Source organism: Corylus avellana, chromosome 6, assembly GCF_965113065.1.
Source record: "Corylus avellana chromosome 6, dhCorAvel1.hap1.2, whole genome shotgun sequence".
NCBI lineage: Eukaryota > Viridiplantae > Streptophyta > Magnoliopsida > Fagales > Betulaceae > Corylus > Corylus avellana.
Window position 1 is genome coordinate 29,850,692 of NC_142495.1, and position 21,391 is coordinate 29,872,082.

General features: G+C 38.6%; 4 protein-coding genes across 4 annotated transcripts; 2 read left to right on the forward strand and 2 right to left on the reverse strand.

The window, feature by feature from the left end:
* The first annotated feature begins 323 nt into the window (after nt 1–323).
* On the forward strand, nt 324–4,736 carry LOC132187502 (sorting nexin 2B). Its single transcript, XM_059601831.2, is given in 6 exon segments — nt 324–1,463; nt 1,858–2,067; nt 2,298–2,558; nt 4,261–4,347; nt 4,474–4,525; nt 4,528–4,736. Coding segments are annotated over 6 exon segments (1,563 nt in total). The 5' UTR covers nt 324–536; the 3' UTR covers nt 4,554–4,736.
* An 851-nt stretch (nt 4,737–5,587) lies between these two features.
* Nucleotides 5,588–8,878, reverse strand: MRLK (meristematic receptor-like kinase). The gene is made up of 2 exons (XM_059601211.2): nt 6,627–8,878; nt 5,588–6,411 (listed from the first exon to the last, which is right to left on the reverse strand). The coding sequence occupies exons 1-2, from the start codon at nt 8,545–8,547 to the stop codon at nt 5,798–5,800; spliced, it is 2,535 nt and encodes an 844-aa protein (XP_059457194.2). The 5' UTR covers nt 8,548–8,878; the 3' UTR covers nt 5,588–5,797.
* A 5,636-nt stretch (nt 8,879–14,514) lies between these two features.
* Nucleotides 14,515–15,576, reverse strand: LOC132187144 (PRA1 family protein B3). The gene has a single exon (XM_059601340.2). It carries the CDS (start codon nt 15,383–15,385, stop codon nt 14,747–14,749), a length of 639 nt encoding a protein of 212 aa, XP_059457323.1. The 5' UTR covers nt 15,386–15,576; the 3' UTR covers nt 14,515–14,746.
* A 3,231-nt stretch (nt 15,577–18,807) lies between these two features.
* Nucleotides 18,808–21,293, forward strand: LOC132188379 (neuronal PAS domain protein). Its single transcript, XM_059602811.2, has 2 exons — nt 18,808–19,687; nt 20,565–21,293. The coding sequence occupies exons 1-2, from the start codon at nt 18,837–18,839 to the stop codon at nt 21,205–21,207; spliced, it is 1,494 nt and encodes a 497-aa protein (XP_059458794.2). The 5' UTR covers nt 18,808–18,836; the 3' UTR covers nt 21,208–21,293.
* The last annotated feature ends 98 nt before the right edge of the window (nt 21,294–21,391 follow it).

The following is a 21,391-nucleotide window of genomic DNA, read 5'->3' on the forward strand; positions in this document are numbered from 1 at the left end:
TTTTCCATAGAGCAAAGGGCTGTGGAATTCTCACGAGATCCAAACAAAATGGTTGGTTCAAACGACATTACGCACTGGCAGGCTCGATGGACAACGCCATTGGCCTGGCCCAGCCAATAAAGCATGAATACGGGCTGGAGCCCATACGAGTCAGAGGAGTCAAAATAGAATCGTTGGTTCAAGCTTTAAACGACATTACTCACCTGCAGGCTCGATGGACAACGCCTATGGCCCAGCCAAGCCAATAAAAATGAATGCGGGTTGAAGCCCATACGAGTCAGACCCAGGGTTCGACAAACACGGTCTTCAAGCTCCAAATGTTCTCTGTGCATGTCACCTTGCGTGGCGGCACTAGCATCTTCTTGACAAAGAAACAGCCCAATTAGACAACCTCACACCCCAAGTTGACTCGACCGAGTTCCCCTCTCGCTCACTCGCTTACCTTACAATCCCCGCTACCCCCATCCCAACTCTGCCTTCTTCTTCTTCTTCGTTTTTTTGTCAATTTTTGTTTCTAAAATTTGTTGATAATAAAGATGATGGGGCATGAAGAAACTGACGTGCACGAATCCCGAGAAGAAATGGAATCTCTGGTCCTCGATGAGCCATCCAACGGCAGGTCTTCCTCCGATAATCCGCTGCTCTCGTCTGCATCGTCGTCCTTCATAGACCGTCAGAGCCCTAACTCTTCCTTCAACACCTTTCTGGACCCACCGTCCTACGCCGAAGCGATCTTCACCTCCTTCGATTCCTCATCCAACGGCCACGATGAAAGCCCCCGACTTTCTTCCAACTCCAATCCTCGGAGCTCCGATTACCTCTACATCTCGGTATCGGACCCGCAAAAGGAGCAGGAGCTATCCAATTCGCTGGTCTCGGGTGGAACCACGTACTACACGTACTTAATCACGACGAGGACGAACCTACCCGAATTCGGCGGACCCGGGTCCGAATTCACCCTCCGGAGACGCTTCCGGGACGTGGTGACGCTATCGGACCGGTTATCGGAGTCGTACCGGGGGTTCTTCATACCGATCCGACCCGACAAGAGCGTGGTAGAGAGCCAGGTGATGTCTAAGCAGGAATTCGTGGAGCAGAGGAGGGTGTTACTGGAAAGGTACCTCCGGAGATTGGCGGCGCACCCGGCGATCCGGCGGAGCGAGGAATTGAGGGTGTTTTTGGAGGTGAAAGGGAAATTGCCACTGGCGAGGAGCATCGACGTGGCGTCGAGCGTGATTGACGGGGCAGCGAGGCTGCCGAGGCAGTTATTGGGCGATGAGGCGATGGATGTGAGTGCCAAGGGCGGTAGGGACTTGCTGAGGATGTTTAAGGAGTTGAAGCAGGCGATGACGAACGATTGGGGCGGCACAAAGCCGCTGGTGGTGGAGGAGGATAAGGAGTTCATGGAGAGGAAGGAGAGGTTGGTGGAGTTTGAGCACCAACTTAGCAATGTGTCGCTACAGGTTAGTCTTTTGTTTGTGTGCTTTGTATGAATATATGGTTTTTGCTTTATAAACGTTTAGGACTTGAACAATTGGAAGTTGGTTTCATTTGCATGTTTTGTGGGAAATGAAATGAATTGGTTATGTGTGTGTGCTAGAAAGGAATTGATGGTGAAAATATGCTACCCCATTTGAAATGTGGCAATGAGGAGAAAATGGGATATGGTGAAACAATGTGCTTTTTATGTTTGTGGTGTGATTTGCGTTGATGAATGTTGTTTATGTAAGGACGGATTTGGTGATGAGTTTATGTGTAACAATGCAATGAGCGATTAGTGGGTTATTTGAAGGTGTCCTTACTTCATGATTTGCTTGCTTCGATTGTGATTTTTGGTGTAAATGATTGTTTTTTCAGGCTGAATCGCTTGTTAAATCCCAGCAAGACATTGGAGAGACAATGGGGGAGTTAGGATTGGCTTTTGTTAAGCTGACCAAGTTTGAGATGGAGGAAGCATTGTTTGAGTCTCAAAGAGCACGAGCCACTGACATGAAAAATGTGGCGACTGCTGCTGTTAAAGCTAGTAGATTGTACCGGGAGTTAAATGCACAGACCGTCAAACATTTGGTAATTATCAAGAGTCCATACTGTAGATTAAAATTCAAACTCTATATATAATCTCGGTGGTCTGTGATAGATATATGTATTGAAAGCTTTCTTGAAAACTGTCTTCCTAGTACTACTAGAAAACTTTCTTGACTGTGAATGAGTTTAGTGAATTGATAGAATGGCCCACTGTCCTTTTAAGGAAAATCTTTCACTGCTTCACTTACCAATGTGTTCCATTAATATTGCAGGATAAACTCCATGATTATCTTGGAATAATGTTAGCCGTCAACAATGCATTTGCTGACCGATCAAGTGCTTTACTAACAGTTCAGACTCTTTCATCGGAATTAGCTTCCTTGCATTTAAGGATCGAGAAGCTTGAAGCTGCTTCATTGAAAATATTTGGTGGTGACAGGTCCAGAATACGCAAAATAGAAGAATTGAAAGAAACCATTAGAGTTACCGAAGATGCTAAAACTTGTGCAGAGAGAGAATATGAACAGATCAAGGTAACATCATTCTTCCTGGTTTTTCTCTAAGGAACTTGAAATTTTGGGTCTATCATTTTGATGATAGATAGCCAATCTTCAGAAATAAGTCTGATTATTTGCTATTATCTGCAATATGTTGCATGCTATGTACATTTTTTTTGAAGTTGATTTCTTTTCCTCTTGCTTTTTTGCCTTTATAATATTCAGTAATCACAAGATGAAAAAAGGGACAAAAACCCTGCTCGACCCATCAACATGGTACTCAACTTTGACACCTCTTCTCACCCCCCACCTCCACCCCCATGAATTATAATGCAATGGCACAGCAACCTTGGTGATAGATATGATATTTATAGCTTGATTGTCACTTAATTGGAGTGGTTCACAACACTCCAAAAAAAAAAAAAAAAAATCAATAAACAAAGTCTGAACACCATCTTTTGAGGTCAGGTTGTTGATGTTTTAAGTTGTGGTCTAATTTTACCCTCTTAACACAGATCATGAACCAATTACGGATTGGTGTTTTTGGTTCAAGCTTAGCTCTTTAAATTCTATTATATAAATCTGATCTGAGAAAGATTTAAAGTTTATCAATCTCTATGTGTAATATAGTATTTATGTACACTCTTTCACTGAACATTTAAGGCTGAAGTTTCACTTTAAGCATGTTACCAGAGACAGAAGAGAAATTAGTTTTTTATATGATGAGAAATGCTACAATATTTCCAAGTGCACACTCTTTGACGTGGCATTAAAAATCACCATTGGATTTTGGATGGATCACTATTGAATTTTGTATTCAATGATGATTTTTATTGCCACGCCAGAGAGTGCGTGTGAGAGTGTGAGTAGCATTTCTTTTATATGATTATGAAAGTGACCATTCTCTCCTTCTAGACACTAGAAGATTCCATATCAAGACTTTTCACATCTCACATGGTGTGGATATCTGTCTTTTGCAATATTGAAGGAACACTTCTCAAACAAAATTGATGTTGCTATTTAGATTCCAGTTTGGTACATGCTTTACATTTGGGCTTCAGTTTTTTTTTTTACCCCTTTTTTTGTTAATTTATATCAGGGGTTCAGTTTATTGGGCTTAAGGTATTGGCTTGTATGTGTGTGTCATAGACATATAATGAGGGTTTATTATTACTTGAAGGGTAAACTGATGGCAACATACATTGTGGTGTATGATTTGTAATTACAAATTGTTCATAAATTGTGTTGTATAAAAGATATTTTGTCCTAGTTTAGATTGGAGATGTTCTATTTTGTGAGACTGTAAGTACAGCCTGACTCTTTGACAACCATAGCCATTTTCTGCATAAATAAAGAAAATTATCATGCTTTTTCTGTGACCTTGTAGTATACAACTCTGTAATTTCATCAAAGGTAGAAGAAAATATGTAGCCTTTTGATAGACTCGCAACAGATTGATGCTCTGCCTTTCCTCCATGTCTAATGCAATCAGTTCATCTTGGTGTCTTCATCATTCTAATGTCATTGAACCTTTAAAAGCTTAGGCTTGTTCGATAAAGTGACTATGTTTCTGTGTCTCCTTTGTTAATGTACACCTATATGTTCTCATGTTCCTTTTTATTTGCACCGATTTTGAAATTTGTGGAAGAACATTTACATTTGAGAACTCTATTGTTCTCTATGGAGAGATTATGTAAAAATGTTGCAAGTACAATTAATGGTTTGACTATATATGCAGGAAAATAACAGGAGTGAGCTTGAAAGACTTGACAAAGAGAGGCATGATGACTTCATGAGCATGTTGAGAGGGTTTGTTGTGAATCAGGTACCTTCTTTTTTGATTGGCAATATGTGGTCCTGGACAATAGAATGCTATATAACCTTACACTTCAAAATAAGCTCTTTCACAGGCAATTTTTTTATTCTGATGGCAATTTATGCATGTAAACAGGCAGGTTATGCAGAGAAGATGGCAAATGTGTGGGAGAAGCTTGCAGAAGAAACTGATCATTTGTGAAAGATGGCAGCTGAAGTACTTGGCTGTAAATTTTGGTTTCAAACTTTCCTTTGTACTTCTTCCTGTAATTCATGTTTGTACAGTAGTTGGAATGTTCAACAAGCTTTACACTTGCTAAGTTGAGCTGGCCATTACCTCCATTGTCATTTATTAATGTCCACGAATCTTTTCCTTAAAAGATTATTGAATTTTTTGCACTGGCTCTCTGCTTGAAGTGACCGTCCTTACTTTTTGCTCGGGACCAGGTAATTTGAAATTACCCAACATGTTTTGCAAGTGAGGCACCGTATTCAAGATGTATAAAAGAAAGTAATTTAAAAAGTTAAGGATTTTTCATTTGTAATTTGTTCTAGTTGCTTTGCTCTTGACTTTTTGATTCATTTAAGATTCTCAAGATACCTATGCATAAATTTTCCTGATCTTATTTGACTATGTGTTACTATTTCATCATTTATATACAGGAGAAGGAAAAGTTCGTTCATTCAACCATCCCCTAGAGCTAGAACGTAATGCTATGGTACCTTTTCTTTGTGTCAGCATCCTTTCTATTTTATTCATTTTATGATTCAAACTAGATTTCATAAATCTCCCTTTCACTTATTTTCTAGCATTTCTCACACTTTCATTTATAACATAACAAAATTTTGACCGTCATATTCTTTCTTCTCTCTTGGAGCTAAGGGAGGACGAAGATTCTCTCTATTTCATTGTTAATATTCTATTTGTTGGATTTCATGATGTATACAGAGTCAAGTTATTTAAAAAATTTAAATAACGTAGTAACAATTCATTTTCATCATTAGATATGTAACAAAATAAAATCTTGAGAATAAAATAATTTATCTTCATTTCAAATGAGTAAGAGACGATCTTATTCCACTTAGGAGGGAATGGAACATAACACACAAAAATAAAAGAAAAATGCTTTGCTTCATTAAAAAATTCATTTTGGCCATTTTCATTTTTTTATTGTGGCATGGCCCATTAAAATCAATTAATTTTAAATTTTAAAATGGGCAATGCCACCTATGATTAAAATGGCCAAAAGATGAATTTTTTAATGAATCCAAGCATTTCTCAAAATAAAATGGCTCCTGCCTACGATCATTGTTGTATGATTTGAATCAAATCACAAATGCTCAAGACAAAAGACCCTTGAATAAATTGAAACAAACTTGTATTTACAGACGCCAATGCAATCACTAAACAAAATTAATGTTCAAGAATGAAAGAATCGTGGACACCAGTAGTTGTCTTCCTAAGTATCACTCGTTGAAGGGATTCCAGCCCCATCATCACTAGAACTGGCAGCTGTCTCCGGTCTAATCTCTTCCAGTTGTTGGAGAACCTGCTGAACTTCCGGTCGAGCCGACGGTGACGGATCAACACAATGCAAAGCCAGTTTCAATGTGTTAAGCAACTCATCACCGATTGTAGATGCATCCCTCATCAACTCTAAATCAAACACTTCATTTGTCCACTCCTCCTTCACGATGGAGGCAACCCACTGAGGCAAATCGTGACCATTCATCGCCTCACCGGGAGACTTCCCTGTTAGGAGCTCCAATATGATGACGCCGAGACTGTAAACATCGGTTTTCGTGTTGGCTTTCTTGAGCTTCGAAAGCTCAGGCGCTCGATAGCCTAATGCTGCTGCAGTAGCAATCACATTAGAATTGGCAGCAGCTGTCATCAACCGAGAGAGGCCAAAATCTGCAATTTTGGCGTTATTTTGCTCATCAAGCAGGACATTGCTGGATGTAAGGTTCCCATGTATGTTCTCAAGGCTGTGAAGGTGGAACAGGCCACGTGTCATGCCCTGCACTATCTTCATCCTTGTTGGCCAATCAATGGGTGTGTCAGGCCCGCGAGCTGCAACAAAAAATGAAACAAATCAAAATTAGTAAACAAAACAATCCTCACTCAACCGATACATGTTCTTTCGACAGGATTGTATTCGGGATTTACCCACAAGGATGGGTGCCCATGCCTTGAGGGGCTCCATGTCATTTTCTTTTTTTAAAAAAAAGTTGTTGATCTTTGCGAAGTTTAGCATATGAAGCTAATTAGATTTCAATCTTACTCACCATGGAGAAATGCTGCAAGACTTCCTTTAGGCATGAAATCAAAAACAAGAAGCTTCTCTCCTTTGGGTCCCAAGTAGAAACCCCTGAGAGCCAAAAGATTTGGGTGCCGGATTTTCCCAAGCACGCTAACCTCGGCTTCGAATTCCCTCTGACTTTTAGTTATCTTCTCTCTCAATCTCTTCACAGCAACTTGATTCCCATCCTCCAGTGTGGCCTTATAGACAGTTCCATAAGTACTCTTCCCCATTATCTCTGCAGTTGCGCATAGAAGATCATCAGCTGTAAAAACCATAGTCCCATCAAAATGGACTAGTTTCCCTCCGGCGTCTCCACCCGCTTCTACCTCAACCCCGGCTGCCGGGACCCCCTTTTCAGCCCTTGCAGCTCCAGCCCTTCCTGTGGTCTCACCATCCTTTTCTTTCGATGCAGTCCTCCTCCTTATCAAGCAGCAGAGCAATATGCAACACAGAATGAGCAGAACCACGAGGAGGGCTCCTGCTGCTATGAGAATTATGTCTTTAGTACTTAGTTTGTGGTGACGGTGCTTTGATATACCGGAAGATGGACCCGGGACACCTTGCGAAGGCGCTTGAGAAGGACATGGAATTGAACCACTAAACCCACATAGTTGAATGTTCCCCACAAAAGAGCTTGCATTAAATTTCTGGGAGAGACGAGTGGGAACAGAACCAGATAGGTTATTGTAAGAAACGTTGAAAGAATTAAGATTCGGTAGATCAGCTAGGGAAGCCGGGATTTCTCCGCTAAGATTATTCTGTGATAAATCAAGCTGTGTAAGCGTAGAAATAAGGCCTATAGTTGAGGGAATGTTACCACTAAATTGGTTTCTCTTCAAATTTAGAACAGAAAGGTTGAGTAATCTGTCAAGAGCATCTGGGATTTGGTTATCGAGGTTGTTGCTCTCCAGATTCAAAACAACAAGTGAGGATAGATTGACTATGCTAGAAGGTAAGCTTCCATTTATGGCATTATTAGAGAAATCCAGAGTTCTTAGTCTAGAGAGTCTCCCTACTTCAACGGGGATTGGTCCACTGATATGGTTATTACTAAGCAAAATCTCTTGGAGCTTGCTTAATGTGCCCCAGGTGTTTGGTATAGAGCCAGAGAGGTTATTGTGTTGGAGATAAAGGAAGGTAAGGGAAAGTGAGTGAGTGAGGCTAACTGGGAATGAACCCGAAAATGCATTGAAGCTAAGATTGAGCCTATAAAGCTTGGAAGAGTTTGCAAGACTAGCTGGGATTATCCCAGTGAGCAAATTGTTACTAAGATCAAGGGTCTGAAGCAGAGGACATGAACCTAATGAAGGAGGGATTGAACCTGTAAGCCGATTGTTGAATAGCTGCACCCCTCTGAGATTTGGAAGGAACCCCAGTGCTGAAGGGATTGAACCTCCAATCACATTGTCGTGGAGGCTAAGCTTTCGAAGCCCTTGAAGTTGGCCGATCTTTTCGGAGATTCGGCCACCCAATCCTCTCCATGGAAGCTGGATTACAATAACCTGTCCTTGAGCACACTTAATTCCAGGCCAACCTCCCGAACATGCTCCAAATCCACTATCGTTCCAGCTCCTCAAGAACCCTCTCGGGTCATCCAATTCATGCTTGAATGCTTGAAGTGCTTGAAAGTCAGCTGCTGTCACGACTACACCATCCCAATCCTCGCCTGAGACGGGGTTAGTGACACAAATCAGAAGCAGCAGAAGCAAGAGAAATTGGGCCGTGCAGAGAAGGAACTCTTTCAAAAACCCCAAAAAATGAAGTGAAGGAACTCTCTCTTGAAGCTTCCACTTCTCTTTCTTCTTATCTGAAATGCAATCCGCCCCCCTTTCCATCATACACTCAAGAATCTGAAAAGGGTGTTCGTAAAAATTGTTCAAAAGTAGTAAAGTTTGGTTCGGCATAAACTCTAAGAAATATAGCAAAGAATGTAAAAAGAGGAAGAGGAGTGGAGAGAAAGGAATCTGATTTGTGGGTTTCCCTTTCCTCTCTTTATTCAGATTTTGCTTTGTGTGCTTGCTAGCATGAAGAAGAGAGTATGTTACAGTATAGAGGCGTGAATAAAACAGGAACAAAATCAGTTGGTAGAGGGTTTTGTAGCGAGTGAGAGAGCCAAAGGGGGTGGGGTTTCTGTGATGGTGCACGTGAAGACGAGAGAGAGAGAGAGAGAGAGAGAGAGAGAGAGGGAATCTTGTATTGGGAGAAAGGAAACGCCCGAGACAAAAATGTCAGGTGGGTGCAACATGGTTCACAGGGTCGCCTTCTTACAAAGCCTAACGGCTAGTTTTCATGCTGCTCTTCCCTATGAGCATTATTATTATTTTTATGACCAAGGTTCATGGCGGGTCTTTTATTGCCCAACCCGCTCCTCCTAACGGCTATCTTTTTTCAATGGGTCCCACTGCCACATCAACTGGATCATGTTGCCCCCCCGACAGAGCTTAAGCCTGGTGACATTGGGTTTGAATTAAAAAGAACCAATCCACTGGGATAGCCTTTTAGGGGGCATTAAGATTAGGCGTCCGAGGTTGGAAGTGGTGGAGTGGGCCATCCCTTTGATATACACCATTAGATATAATCTCAAACAATTTTGTTTCCGTTTTAGTTTGATATTATAGCAAAAATTGATTGATGTGAAAAAAAATAATAATAATATTTTTTTAAAAAAGTGAAAAAGTATGAATATTTGATATGGAAAAATGAAAAAATTTTGTTTTGTAATGATTTTTTAATTGAAATAGTAATAAATTAAAAAGTGATTGATGTGATGTAAAAAGTAAAAGAATGTTAAAAAATGAAAAAGTAGGATTTTTATGCCTTTGCCTTTGCCTAACCGTTACCAATCGGTGCCTACCTCACCATTAAATGATTAACCCAATTTGGAAAATTTAACTAGGATCTCAGATTTTGGCAGCATACTATACTATACACTTGGAAACCCAGAAGGGTCGTGGTCATCATATTTGGTGAAAGCGGACATGCCAGTGGTCCAAATAGAGTTTTACCAACTTGGATCCGAATTCCCTATTATTTTCTGTTTAATGGGAGGAGAACTTGAACAATAACAGGAAAATGGTAAAAGGAACTTTCCTACCCACACAAAGGGCTCCACAGGTGGACCCCCTACTCGAGCAGATTTTCCTTATCCACCCTCTCATGTACTCTTGTCCAAAAAGAAAAAAAGACAGGGATAAGAAGAGAGGAAGAAGGATCCTCTATGACCTGTCCATGCAATTTTGAAGGGTTTTGTCCCAAAGATGGCTTTTTTCATGTTAGTTATTGGACCAAGTCCAAAATCTGCTTAAGCTTCCTTCCACTTTCTCAATTTCCGCCGAGTCCTCCTTGGCACTTTTCGTCGGTGGATAAGTCCAGTATGGGCACAAAATCACACAAGTGTCGGTTTAATATTTTTTCAACCCAATTTTAAAGAGAACTTTTTTCTTCTTTTGTAACCAAGTCAAGCTTTGAACAATTTTTGAATTAATGCATCATACATCAATGGATCATTTATGACAAATGGCGAACTGAAAAGGGATGCAAATCCTCTCCAGCCCATAATGAACTGGAGAGTATCCGTTCATAACTAGAAATATCCTAAGGTCACAAAAGAGACACATATCTTCATAATAAAAATATTATTTAAGGTTTTAAAAATAAATAATAGGGTGGCCGGCCACCCCCATTTTGGGCAATGGCCAGCCAAAGGGTGGCCATGGCCTATATATAGGAGTGGTTCGGCCACCACAACTTACAAAATGGGAGTGGTCAAACCACCCCAAGCCCACCAAGGGTGGTCGAGGGTAGCTCGGCCACCCCCATTTTGCAAGTTGGGGGTGGTGGTTCGGCCACCCCCTGGTTGGCTATTGGGGGTGGCTAGGTGGTCAACCACCCTTTTTTTTTTATTATTATTTTATAATTTATTTTCTAAAAAAATTTAAATAATATATATATATTATTACGAGGATAAATTTTTCATTTGTAGCTTTAAAAATTTTTTAAGGGAAAAATACACTTTACCCCCTCAAAGTTTGGACGATTTTCAATTCGACTACCAATGTTTCAATTTTTGCAATGCACCCCCCTAAACTTGCAAATTTTTTTCAATTTGACCAATTTCATCCAAAAATTCTCATACTGCTCCTAATTTTTTTTTTTTTTTTTTTTTATAAAAAAAATTAAAAAAAATATATTCGGGGTGGCTACGGCCACCCCTTTGGCCATCTAGCCATTTTTGCAACCCCCAAATTTTCTTTCTTTTTTTTTTTATAAAAAAAATTAAAAAATATATATTCGGGGTGGCTACGGCCACCCCTTTGGCCATCTAGCCATTTTTGCAACCCCCAAATTTTCTTTTTTTTTTTTTTATAAAAAATAAAAATATATATTAAAAAAAATTAAGGGCAATATGAAAATTTTTGGATGAAATTGATCGAATTGAAAAAAAAATTGCAAGTTTAGGAGGGTGCATTGCAAAAATTGAAACATTGGTGGTCGAATTGAAAATCGTCCCAAACTTTAAAGGGGTAAAGTGTAATTTTTTCTTTTTTTAAAGAAATCTTAATCATGAATTGAATACTCTCTACACCGGAGAAAATTAGAATCCGCTAAAAAGTATTTCCTGGTGATAGCAAATGGCCCTCCCATTACTATTAGTTCGAGTTGAGTGGATGGTCCATTTGGCACCCATCCCTTGACTGCCATTTGGGTTGGTTTCTTTTAGTTTCTTTTGTCGGAAAGTTGGGCTTAGTGCAATGAATCGTTGAGCTCATGAACCGCTGGGCCAATGCAATGCAATGAATCGTTTGAGAAACATTTGGTTTAATCTATGATACGCTGGACCTTTTAAACGATAAAAAAATTAAAAAAAAAAATAAAAAAAAAATGCAATGAGCCATTGAGCCCTTACAACTTAACGGAAATGCAAAGAACTTGAAGGTTCATTATTCGGGAATGATAGCATTAGCTTGACTTTTATGAACCGATCTCAACCAAGAAAAAAGGAATAAAAGAACTTATATATATATATATATATATATATATATATTAAAAAAAAAAGGGAATAAAAGAAATAAAGGATAAAGAAGAAGATGATTTTGCAAATCCCCTCTTTTATGATAAGCTTCACACGAATAATCTTAAAAACTATATTTTTATCAAGTAACTATTTCATAATTATGATGTTGCAATTTCAACTAATCTATTTAAAAACAAAAACAAAAAAAACAAAAACAAAAAAAAAAAAACAAAAACTAATCTAAAGATTGATTGGGAGCTACCACTAACATTATGAGATAAAAATATAATTTCCTGTGCACATAGAAACAAAAGGGGGCACCAAAAAAAAAAAAAGAGTCAACAAGACCAAAGGAATAAGTTAAGTCACCAGTCTGAGCTTCAAAAAAGAGGAAATGAAGAATGGCTCATGTTAGATTCAATCACCAAAACGAGTAGGCTTGGTATCACTATAAAAGCTATAGATCATGTTGCTCAAGTAACTAAGTACCTATACAATATTAGGCAGCCAGCCTTGGACCAAATTTGCAAAACTCAGCAGCAATTTCGAATTCAGCAAACAGGTGGTCAATGAAACAACTCAAACAAGTTTTCAAGCATACCTCTAGATTATTGCCTCCATGTTAACTCAACACAGACTATCAATTTCAACTCTTTCTGCTTAAATTATACACACAGAGAAATGCCCGGGCACACAGTCACAGACAATCATCTCTCTCTCTCTCTCTCTCTCTCTCTCTCACACACACACACACACACACAAGAACACATGGAGAGATTGAAAAGAAAAATATACTTCAACTACAATACCAGCCCGCATATAGAACTTAAGAACCCAAAATCATCTAAAAGGTTGTCTGCATCTGTAAAAGCTAGACATGGTATTAGTAATTAAACCAATAAAATGACAGGAATGTTTAAACATACACAGGTCCTCCAGTATGAGGCAAAATTACGCATTGGATCTGAGACCCAGGTTCTACAATGGAAATTTTTTTTTTTTTTTTTTTTGTAAAGACAGCATACTTTGGATAGGCATGCATACAGAAAAAGTTTGGTTCTAGAACTTGCATCCCAGTGAGGCTGCCCCTAATATACTTCCATTCAAACACCAAAAATGATCACTTGGGGGCAGGAGGACAGGGGCGCAGGGGAATGGGAAACAATCATTCCATGCGACAGCAAAGCGTAATCAAGTTTCCAATCGACACAGATCAGGGAGGAAGACTGTTCATGACTCCAATCCAATGACCAAGTCCATGATTCAACCGAGTGATATTATAATTGACAAGCTTCAGAAATACAAACAGCCAACCTATGTACCAAATATGATAAATCGGCGCAATAACTGTTCCGGCATATATATATATATATATATGGCAAAAACATGCCTACATGCCTATCACAGAATATTATTGAAACAAATTATGTTGCAACTAAGACATCCCAAGCTTTCCCAAATAGAAGATCTTGCACCACCTGAAACATCTGTCTCATCCTAAACTGGCATAAATTCATTTTAAAGCAGGTAAAAATTACAAGAAACTAATATGTCCACAATCATCTGAAGTATACTCAGCCCAAAAAGAAAAAACCATAATCTTCAGCAATACATGAAGTCTATTTCCTAAATCAATTCGTTCCAGCCCCATCAACCTCTAATCTCGGTAAGATTTCAAACATATTGAATAATAACAACTTGAAAGTATAGGTAAACATGTGCAATATTGGCAATAATTGTTCAAGAGACAATCACCAACAACCGCTTCAAACTTGTGCATTGTTGGAGTATATACGCACCAAGTATATCTAATTATGTCCTATATCAAGTAATAGTCAAAAGACTGGGGTTGATATCACAATAACTGAATCCAAAACCTATATGTTCAAGCTTTTGGGATAGGACAAAGTTTCTCCAAACTAGTTTGAAAAAAAAAAAATTCTTCAACTAAGTCTATTAGACCAACATATCTTTAGAGCATGGAGGAGGCCCAAGAGGGTGCATGTGATTCTTACATTTATTTTTAATAGGAGTAACAAAGCATGTAATTCTCACATATTTTTAGAATCATCTGCCGTAAGGACAGTCAATCTAATAGATTTAGTTGAAGGAATCCAAAGTAGATGAAGAAAAAATACATTCCTCACTTAGATGTTTATTTACAATGATCTAGAGAGAAGCGCTAGCCACATCTGCGCTATCACTCCAAAATAACTAGTCAATTTGAAGCTTCTCTAGAATCACTTATAGAGCTTAGTCTCACTTAGTAAGGAACCAATGTAGGACTTAACACCCATGAATGCTTTTATAATCCACCCACTTCATGTGGGCTACTCATCTTTCCAATATGAGATTGAAGTGTTACAATATCTTCCCTTTAAATCCCTGACGTCCTCATCAAGGCTACATCATGTACGGCTAGAGTATCATATGGCGTTACTAGGTTGGTCTAATACTATTAGTAACAACCCAGAAAAAAGTATTAGTTACATATGAGTATTACTTCAAAATGACTAATCAATTTGGACTTCTTTAGAATCAATTATAAAACTTAGTTTCACTTAGTAAAAAACCAATGTGAAGGAATGTGGGACTGTGGTGTTAAATTATCAGCCCAACATGCAGGACCATGTAAACTATACTATTCAATTCAGCTTAGAACTACTACTTATTCAATCCCGACAAATCCTTCACAGAAACGAATCAAACCCTTTTGTTAGGACGACATTCATGTTTCAATATGCCACCACAAAGTTACCACTTTTTCTGTGCACCAAAGCATGTTTTGGACCTTCAGACAAGGATAAATTGGAACGTTCAATGCAAATAACAAATACCATGATGTAAAATAGTACAATTGGCAAAATTGGATTCATTAAAAACCAAAATTACAGGAACTAAGAACTAGTAAGCCATGCAAGTGTCAGAAAAATTTGTTCTTCAATTACAAACACAACAAGGTAAGTACTGTATATCAAAGCCCCTATCATTTGCCTCGAATTTCCCAAGCAAATGAACCTTCATAGTTTGTCCTACAATTACAAAAACACGAAGGTAAGAATATCCAATTTCACAAATTAACAAACCTCTCAAACGCGTGCGGCGACTGCCGGGGCGGCGGCTGCAGCAGCGGAGGAGGCAGCGCCGCCGAGGAAGGAGAGAAACCCTGCATTCGCGGGCTCCTGGTCGTCCAGGAAGAGATCCTCGGGAACCCTAAACGCGCCGTGCGCGCAGACGATGGCGAAGCCGACCATCAGCGCCGAGATCAGGAGCGATCCGACGGTGGTAAGGAAGACCACGATGATAGTCAAGAGGGACAGGCCGAGTAGGGTTTCGCGGTCGGAGAACGTGCGGCCGAGGATGACCAGAGGCTGATCGGACTGCCGGAAGAGGTAGAGAAAGGTCCACGCGCCGAGAAGGGAGAGGAGGACGAAGAGGGAGATAGGGTGGGAGAGGAGCGAGAGCGCGAGAACGAGGGCGAGGAAAGTGAGGTAGTTCACGCGGAAGTAACCGAGGTTCTTGCGGATCCGAGAGTAGGCCTCCGTTAGGGACTCGGGTCGGGTCATGGCGCTCCGGTCCACGAGTTCGTACCAGGGGCGACGCTGCGAGAACCCATGGCGGATCGAGGACGAGATCCGTGAGATGAACAAGCGAAAGGCGGGAGTGGCGATCGGGGCCTGGGAGGATTGGGACGGGTTCGAGATTGGGATTGTCGGTGCGGAGGCCATTGGTGGCGGCGCGTGGGCTCAAGATTTGCGCGTAAATTATAGAATGGGACGCGGAGAGAGAGGCTAGTGTCTGCGGAGAGAAATTAGTTACGCTGTCGGTTGAGAGATGTTGCAATTGCCAATAAGCATGTATGCATTGGAAAATGGAAAGTGGTGGGAGGAGTTATTTTGTGGGTCGCGGAAGATGGTACCACAGGTGGTAAGTGTGACTTCTGAGGCTCATGTTTAAAATGGAATATTTTGCCTTTTTTCAGAATATAATTAATCTTGTATTGTCGGTAAAGAAGATTAATATTGTTGGAGCGTTTTTCAGGTCCAAGAATTTGTTACCCCGTAATTTTCTTAATGGTTAAGCTGTGAAGAACCTCTTCTACCACAATGATGCTCTTGCAAAACAAAAACAAAGCTAAAGGGTCTTCGGTTGAAGCCAAAGATAATTGTTGAGAGAGAAAATAATTCCTAGTAGCCCCACTCATTTTTACACTTATTTACAACATTATCCTTACCACTCATTGGGCGACACATGTACACACTACTTTTGCACTTGAGAATTAAGGAGATACAAGAGAATGAGAGGGGGTTCTTCTCCTTCCTCCACCAAAGACCTCTCCGGCAATGACCCATAGAGAGTGTCTCTCTCTCTCTCATATATCTCTTACTTTGATGACTCTCTCTCCTTCTCATTTCTTGTATACTTCATACAACACACACTGATTCATAGATATTAGAGGTAAATTTTCATTATATTTTTTATCTACAAATAAATATAATAACTTAAGTATCGGAAGAGTCTTCAGCTTCAACCGAAGACTTTCTAACCTTGTTTTTGTTTTGCATAAACCTTATTGCCGTACAAGAGGTTATTCACAGCTTAACCATCAAAAAAATCACTGGGTAGCAAATTCTTGGACAAAAAACACTCCAACACCAATAATTATATATATGTATATTATTGTTACTGATCATATTTAGTACACATAAATATTTTGTTTATGACTTTTGTATCTTCAATGACGATCTCCAAGGGAAAGGCTTTAAACAATATTGACAATGATGATCTTGGACGTTAGTTATTAAAGTTATAAAAGTCCTAGAGAGTCAAACAAATGAACCCAGAAAAAGTTATAAACTGACGTGGTAAAAGTTTTTAAATTAAAAAAATACAATTCTATCTATCTTATCTACCACTCACCGTCTATCACATTAGTTTAAAAAAATTTAAAATTCATTTGTTTGGCTCCCTAACAATTCTCTTAAAGTTATTTGATGTTGGTCATTAGAGTTAAGGACTTAAGGAAGATGTATGAAAGATGGCCTGACGGGTGAAGTTTTGAGAAAAGTTGAAAATTGGTTCGATCAATTTTTTAAGACTGCTTTGTAAAAATAAAAGATAAAGAAATATTTTTATAAACATAAGTATTAAAAATAAATAAATAAATAAAAAATGGAAGAGTACCACCATGGTGGCAGCACTACCACCGTGGTGGTGGTGATGATTTGGCAATTGGCGGCCACCACAGGGGCTGCTAGCTCCGAATAGTGGCCAATGCAAAGAAGCCAAATCTATTGGTGGCCTCCACGGGCCACTTGCATGGTGGCTATCAAATGATGGCCGCGGCCCGCTGCCATCATGCGCCGGCAACAACGCCCATTTTTTTAACTCGTAATACTTTTTGAAATTGTTTTGTATTTTATTTTTTGAGAAGTATTTTACATTTTAGAAAGAGTTTTATAATTTATTTAAAAAAGTATGTTAGCAGTGGATGTCACATCTATAATTTAATTTAATTTAATGAAAAACTTTGTAAAATATATACATCCTCCATGACCCAATTTGATTAAGGCATCAATCTTTATCCGGAATAAATTAATGAAAAAGGTTAATCTGAAACATTTAATTGCTAAAGTTGACTAGAATTAACATACACTATGATTAGACATGCCTACGCATATCTTATAGAAGACTAATAGGAATGAGAAGGATAATCTTCGTGCGAGAAAGCAGGTAGCGTATTATGCTTGTATAGGACGCACGTGGATACCATAGGTTAGGCCAACAACAGACGTGGAAGCATTTATATGCCCAGATGAGGTTGGTTTCCTTAAGAGTTAAGAGATTATTCAAACAAAATGGTACCTTAAAAAAAGAAGGAAGTGTACAACCTTTTGGTTTCGGACAAGGATTCTCTCGATTTTCACTTGGGAGCTATTTTATTATCATAATTTTATTTTATTAAATTTAATGATATACATATTAATATTTAGTGAACACAAAATAAAGAGAATCTTATTCCCTGTAGGGTCATTCCATCTACTCTTGCCACCTTAATTAATCTCTACTTAGGGTATCTCAAACAGTCGTAAATCTTATTTTCTTTTAAGTGGTGATGGGCCCGTGGCTGAAAGTTCATAAAGAAAGAATCCAATCCCATTTTATGGGTTAATTGCGTCCGGCATCTTCCATTGGAAGAAATTTTCAGGAAAAAAACAACCTTTTTTAGGCTTTTTGAAGGCACAAAGGTACTTAAATTATTATTTTTTTCCCTTTTCTTTCTAAGCGAACACTTATCAATTTGAAAGCCCCCTTTACTTTTCTTTTCTTTTTTTTTTTTTTTTGCGCTAAATATGCTTTTTAAGCTCCTAAATCCAATGCCCTAATTAGTTGCATTCCCAAACAATGATCATGCACCATTATTTGGTTTGAGAAATGTTAAAATATAATAAATTTTCATATTTTGCCCATAAAAGTCCACATAACAAGACGCCACCTCATTTTTTTGTAGAGAAAAAAAGACAAAACAACAAGAAAATGATATGACATCTCGCCACATGAACTTTAATTAGCAAAATATAAAATTTTTATTATATTATAGCATATCTCATTTGGTTTTACTTTAACGTAATAATTACAATTTTGAACATTTTTGGATTCAATTTTTCATTATGTTATAACCTAAAATTTAATTAATATAATAATTTAAAAATATTTTTGAGAATCACATGCTCTAAAGACATATATCAATTTATTCGAACCAAAAAAATTCTTATAAAATCATGTCATGTCATAAAAGTAATTAAAGATATATATGTTTTTCTTTTGGGAATTGTGATAGGCAAATAATTTCTGTTGTTAAATCAATTGAATGGAAGATTATCCTAATTCCTACCTTCCTAGTGGTCCAGTCATATACTTGGTATTAATCAAAGGCTGTTATCTGCAGGCAGGACCAGTTAATTAACCACCTGACACGCATCATTTATTTTCTTGTACAATCGTCCATCTACCAATTATTTGCTTTACCTTTTGACTTTGCTTCCCCATCAGAATCTCAGCATTACTTCCATTCATGAAACAGCATTTTCCATTTATAAATGGAGGTTGTTATCTTTAGAAGTCCTTACAAAACAGAGGAAGACAGAGAGAGACTTCAACTCGATTAGTCTGTGCATTATGGCTGCTTCTTGTGCCTTCCCTGATATATTTGGCTGGATTCAGAACCTTCCACCAATCACAGAATGGAGAAAAAACTCCATGTCTCTCTGCATATATTTTTCAAGTTCATCCCAACCATCCCTCAATCTCTCCATAGCCAAAAACAACCAAACTCCAACACTCTGTTTTTCTATCAATGCAGATTTCAATCTCCCTGTCGCTCTTTGGACCTCAAAACCATTCAAGCTCGGTTCCAAATCCACAAAGTTGATAGACGAGGAAACCATGTCCAACATCATGGTCAATTTCATTGAAGATGTGCTTCGTTATAGCTCAAACAAGAACAACTCCTTCCTCCAGCTCCCTCGACTGGATTCCACGACCAACTTCAAAGACATGTTCAATTTCGCGTTTCTCACTCTAGCAATCCTCGTCTGCATCTATGAAGCTCCGGCAGATCTCCGTTCAGGATGTCTTAATGCTCTCAAGAGTCACCTGGCAAATTGTCAGTCAAGACAAGCAACAAAGCTGCTCATGAAACTCTTGGGATCTAATTTAGAAGAGCAATGGATGCGGTCCCTGAACCTTGCCATTACTAATTGGACTGTAGAGCTCCAAGCCACCCACCGCTCCCTCAAAACACCATCGCCCCTGTTCTCTTACGCAATTTCAACACTTGGGTTATGGAAGGTTCATCTGTATTGTCCTGTCATAGCCATGGATGTCGAAAATTCGAGCAGTCCTTCCGCTGATGAGCGACTGTTATTTTCTCTAACTTACCACCAACTTGAAGGCGTTGTCCAATTCAATTACAAAGTAACAGTTCAACCGAGTTGGGTTGAAGTGATAGTGAACACTGATAACATACGGTAAGATGATTTTTGTCCTATATTTCAATTATAGTTTACAGAGAAAAAGATCGCAGAACAGCTAAGCTCCTTAGTTTAGACCAAGCTCTAGTTAAGATTTTTTTAGCCTTATTTTGATTGTATTTTGAGAATAGTATTAGAATATTAATTAATTTATTAATATTTTTTTATTAGTTTAAATTTTTTGGAATAAATGATAATCTAGCACAATATTAGAGTTAGGATTTGCAATTCTTGATGAACCCAACCGAAACTCAATACGGAATTAAGGGTTATAATTGAGAGATATGGCCAGTTTAATTAAATGGGTTGGATATATGGTTAGTCTTATATTCATGCTTTGATTCGATCTGAACCTAACATGAGACACTTAGTATTTGCAATTATTAACATGACCTATGAACCCAACATGAAATTAGCTGCTCATGATTGATGGGTCTATAATCTTATACTCATATCTTGACACAATTTGTATCCGACGCATAAATACAAATTGCTATTCCTATTTAGAGTAAAGGTTAAACTTTGAGTACTCTACAATTCACTATAATTTTAATAAAAAAATTCACATGTTAAAAGGTCACATAAAATACATACTTACTTTCAAAAGATAAAATATTCATGTCAATATTTTGCACATATTTCTCTCATATCATCTTTTAAGTTAACCATTAGATTTATGAATTTATTTGTACCTCACATAAGTTCCCATAAATCTAATAATTAATCTATTAAACTTATATAAGAATATAAAAAATTAAATAAACAAATTATTAACGCAAATTATTTCTCATCTCAAAATGCTAAAGAGCAATTGCCAGGCTTTTTTCTTGCGTCTATTGTGACCAATACTTGGCTTGTCTTCCTTTTGGAACAGGTGTGACGTGATGAGACTTGTGAATGAGACCTTTCTGAATCAACGAGGAGTTGGAGCAGCAGAAAAGCACTTCCCTTCACGAATTTCCTTGCAACTTACTCCAACTCTTCAGACGAACATAGTGAGCCTTTCAGTGAGCAAATCATCTGAGAACCCAGCAAGAGAGATGGGCTATGAAAAAAGTATAGAAGCAGGATTCGAACCCTCAAACCCTTACTTGGTACTCAAGGCGACCGCTGGAGAGACCATGACTATGAGCTTGAAGCCTTGGAAGTTTGAGGAATCCGTCGATGGTTATAGTGCAAACTTGAACTGGTTTCTTCACGATAGCATGGATGGAAGAGAAGTGTTCTCTTCCAAGCCTACAAAGCTTGCATTGCTTAACCCCAAGGCTTGGTTTAGAGACCGATACTCGAGCGCATACCGGCCTTTTACCCGGCAAGGAGGAGTGATATTCGCCGGCGACGAGTACGGCGAGAGAGTCTGCTGGAAGGTGGACAAAAGTGCCGTAGGAAGGAGCATGGAGTGGGAGATTCGAGGGTGGATTTGGTTAACATATTGGCCTAACAAATATAAAACATTTTATGCTGAGACTAGGAAACTGGAATTTAGAGAAATCGTTCATCTTTCCATTGGTGGTTAGCTAAGAAAACCACAAGAAATTTGCAGACTTTAGAATATTTAAGGCTTGTTATACTCCCCCACAAATATCTGCATCCACTTTGTATTTTTATAGTTCTTCTGTAAAGCGAAATGTTCCTCCAAGGGTCGATTAAAAGCTCTTACAATAGTTATTTTCCTCTCAACATTATCTTATTGGTGAACAA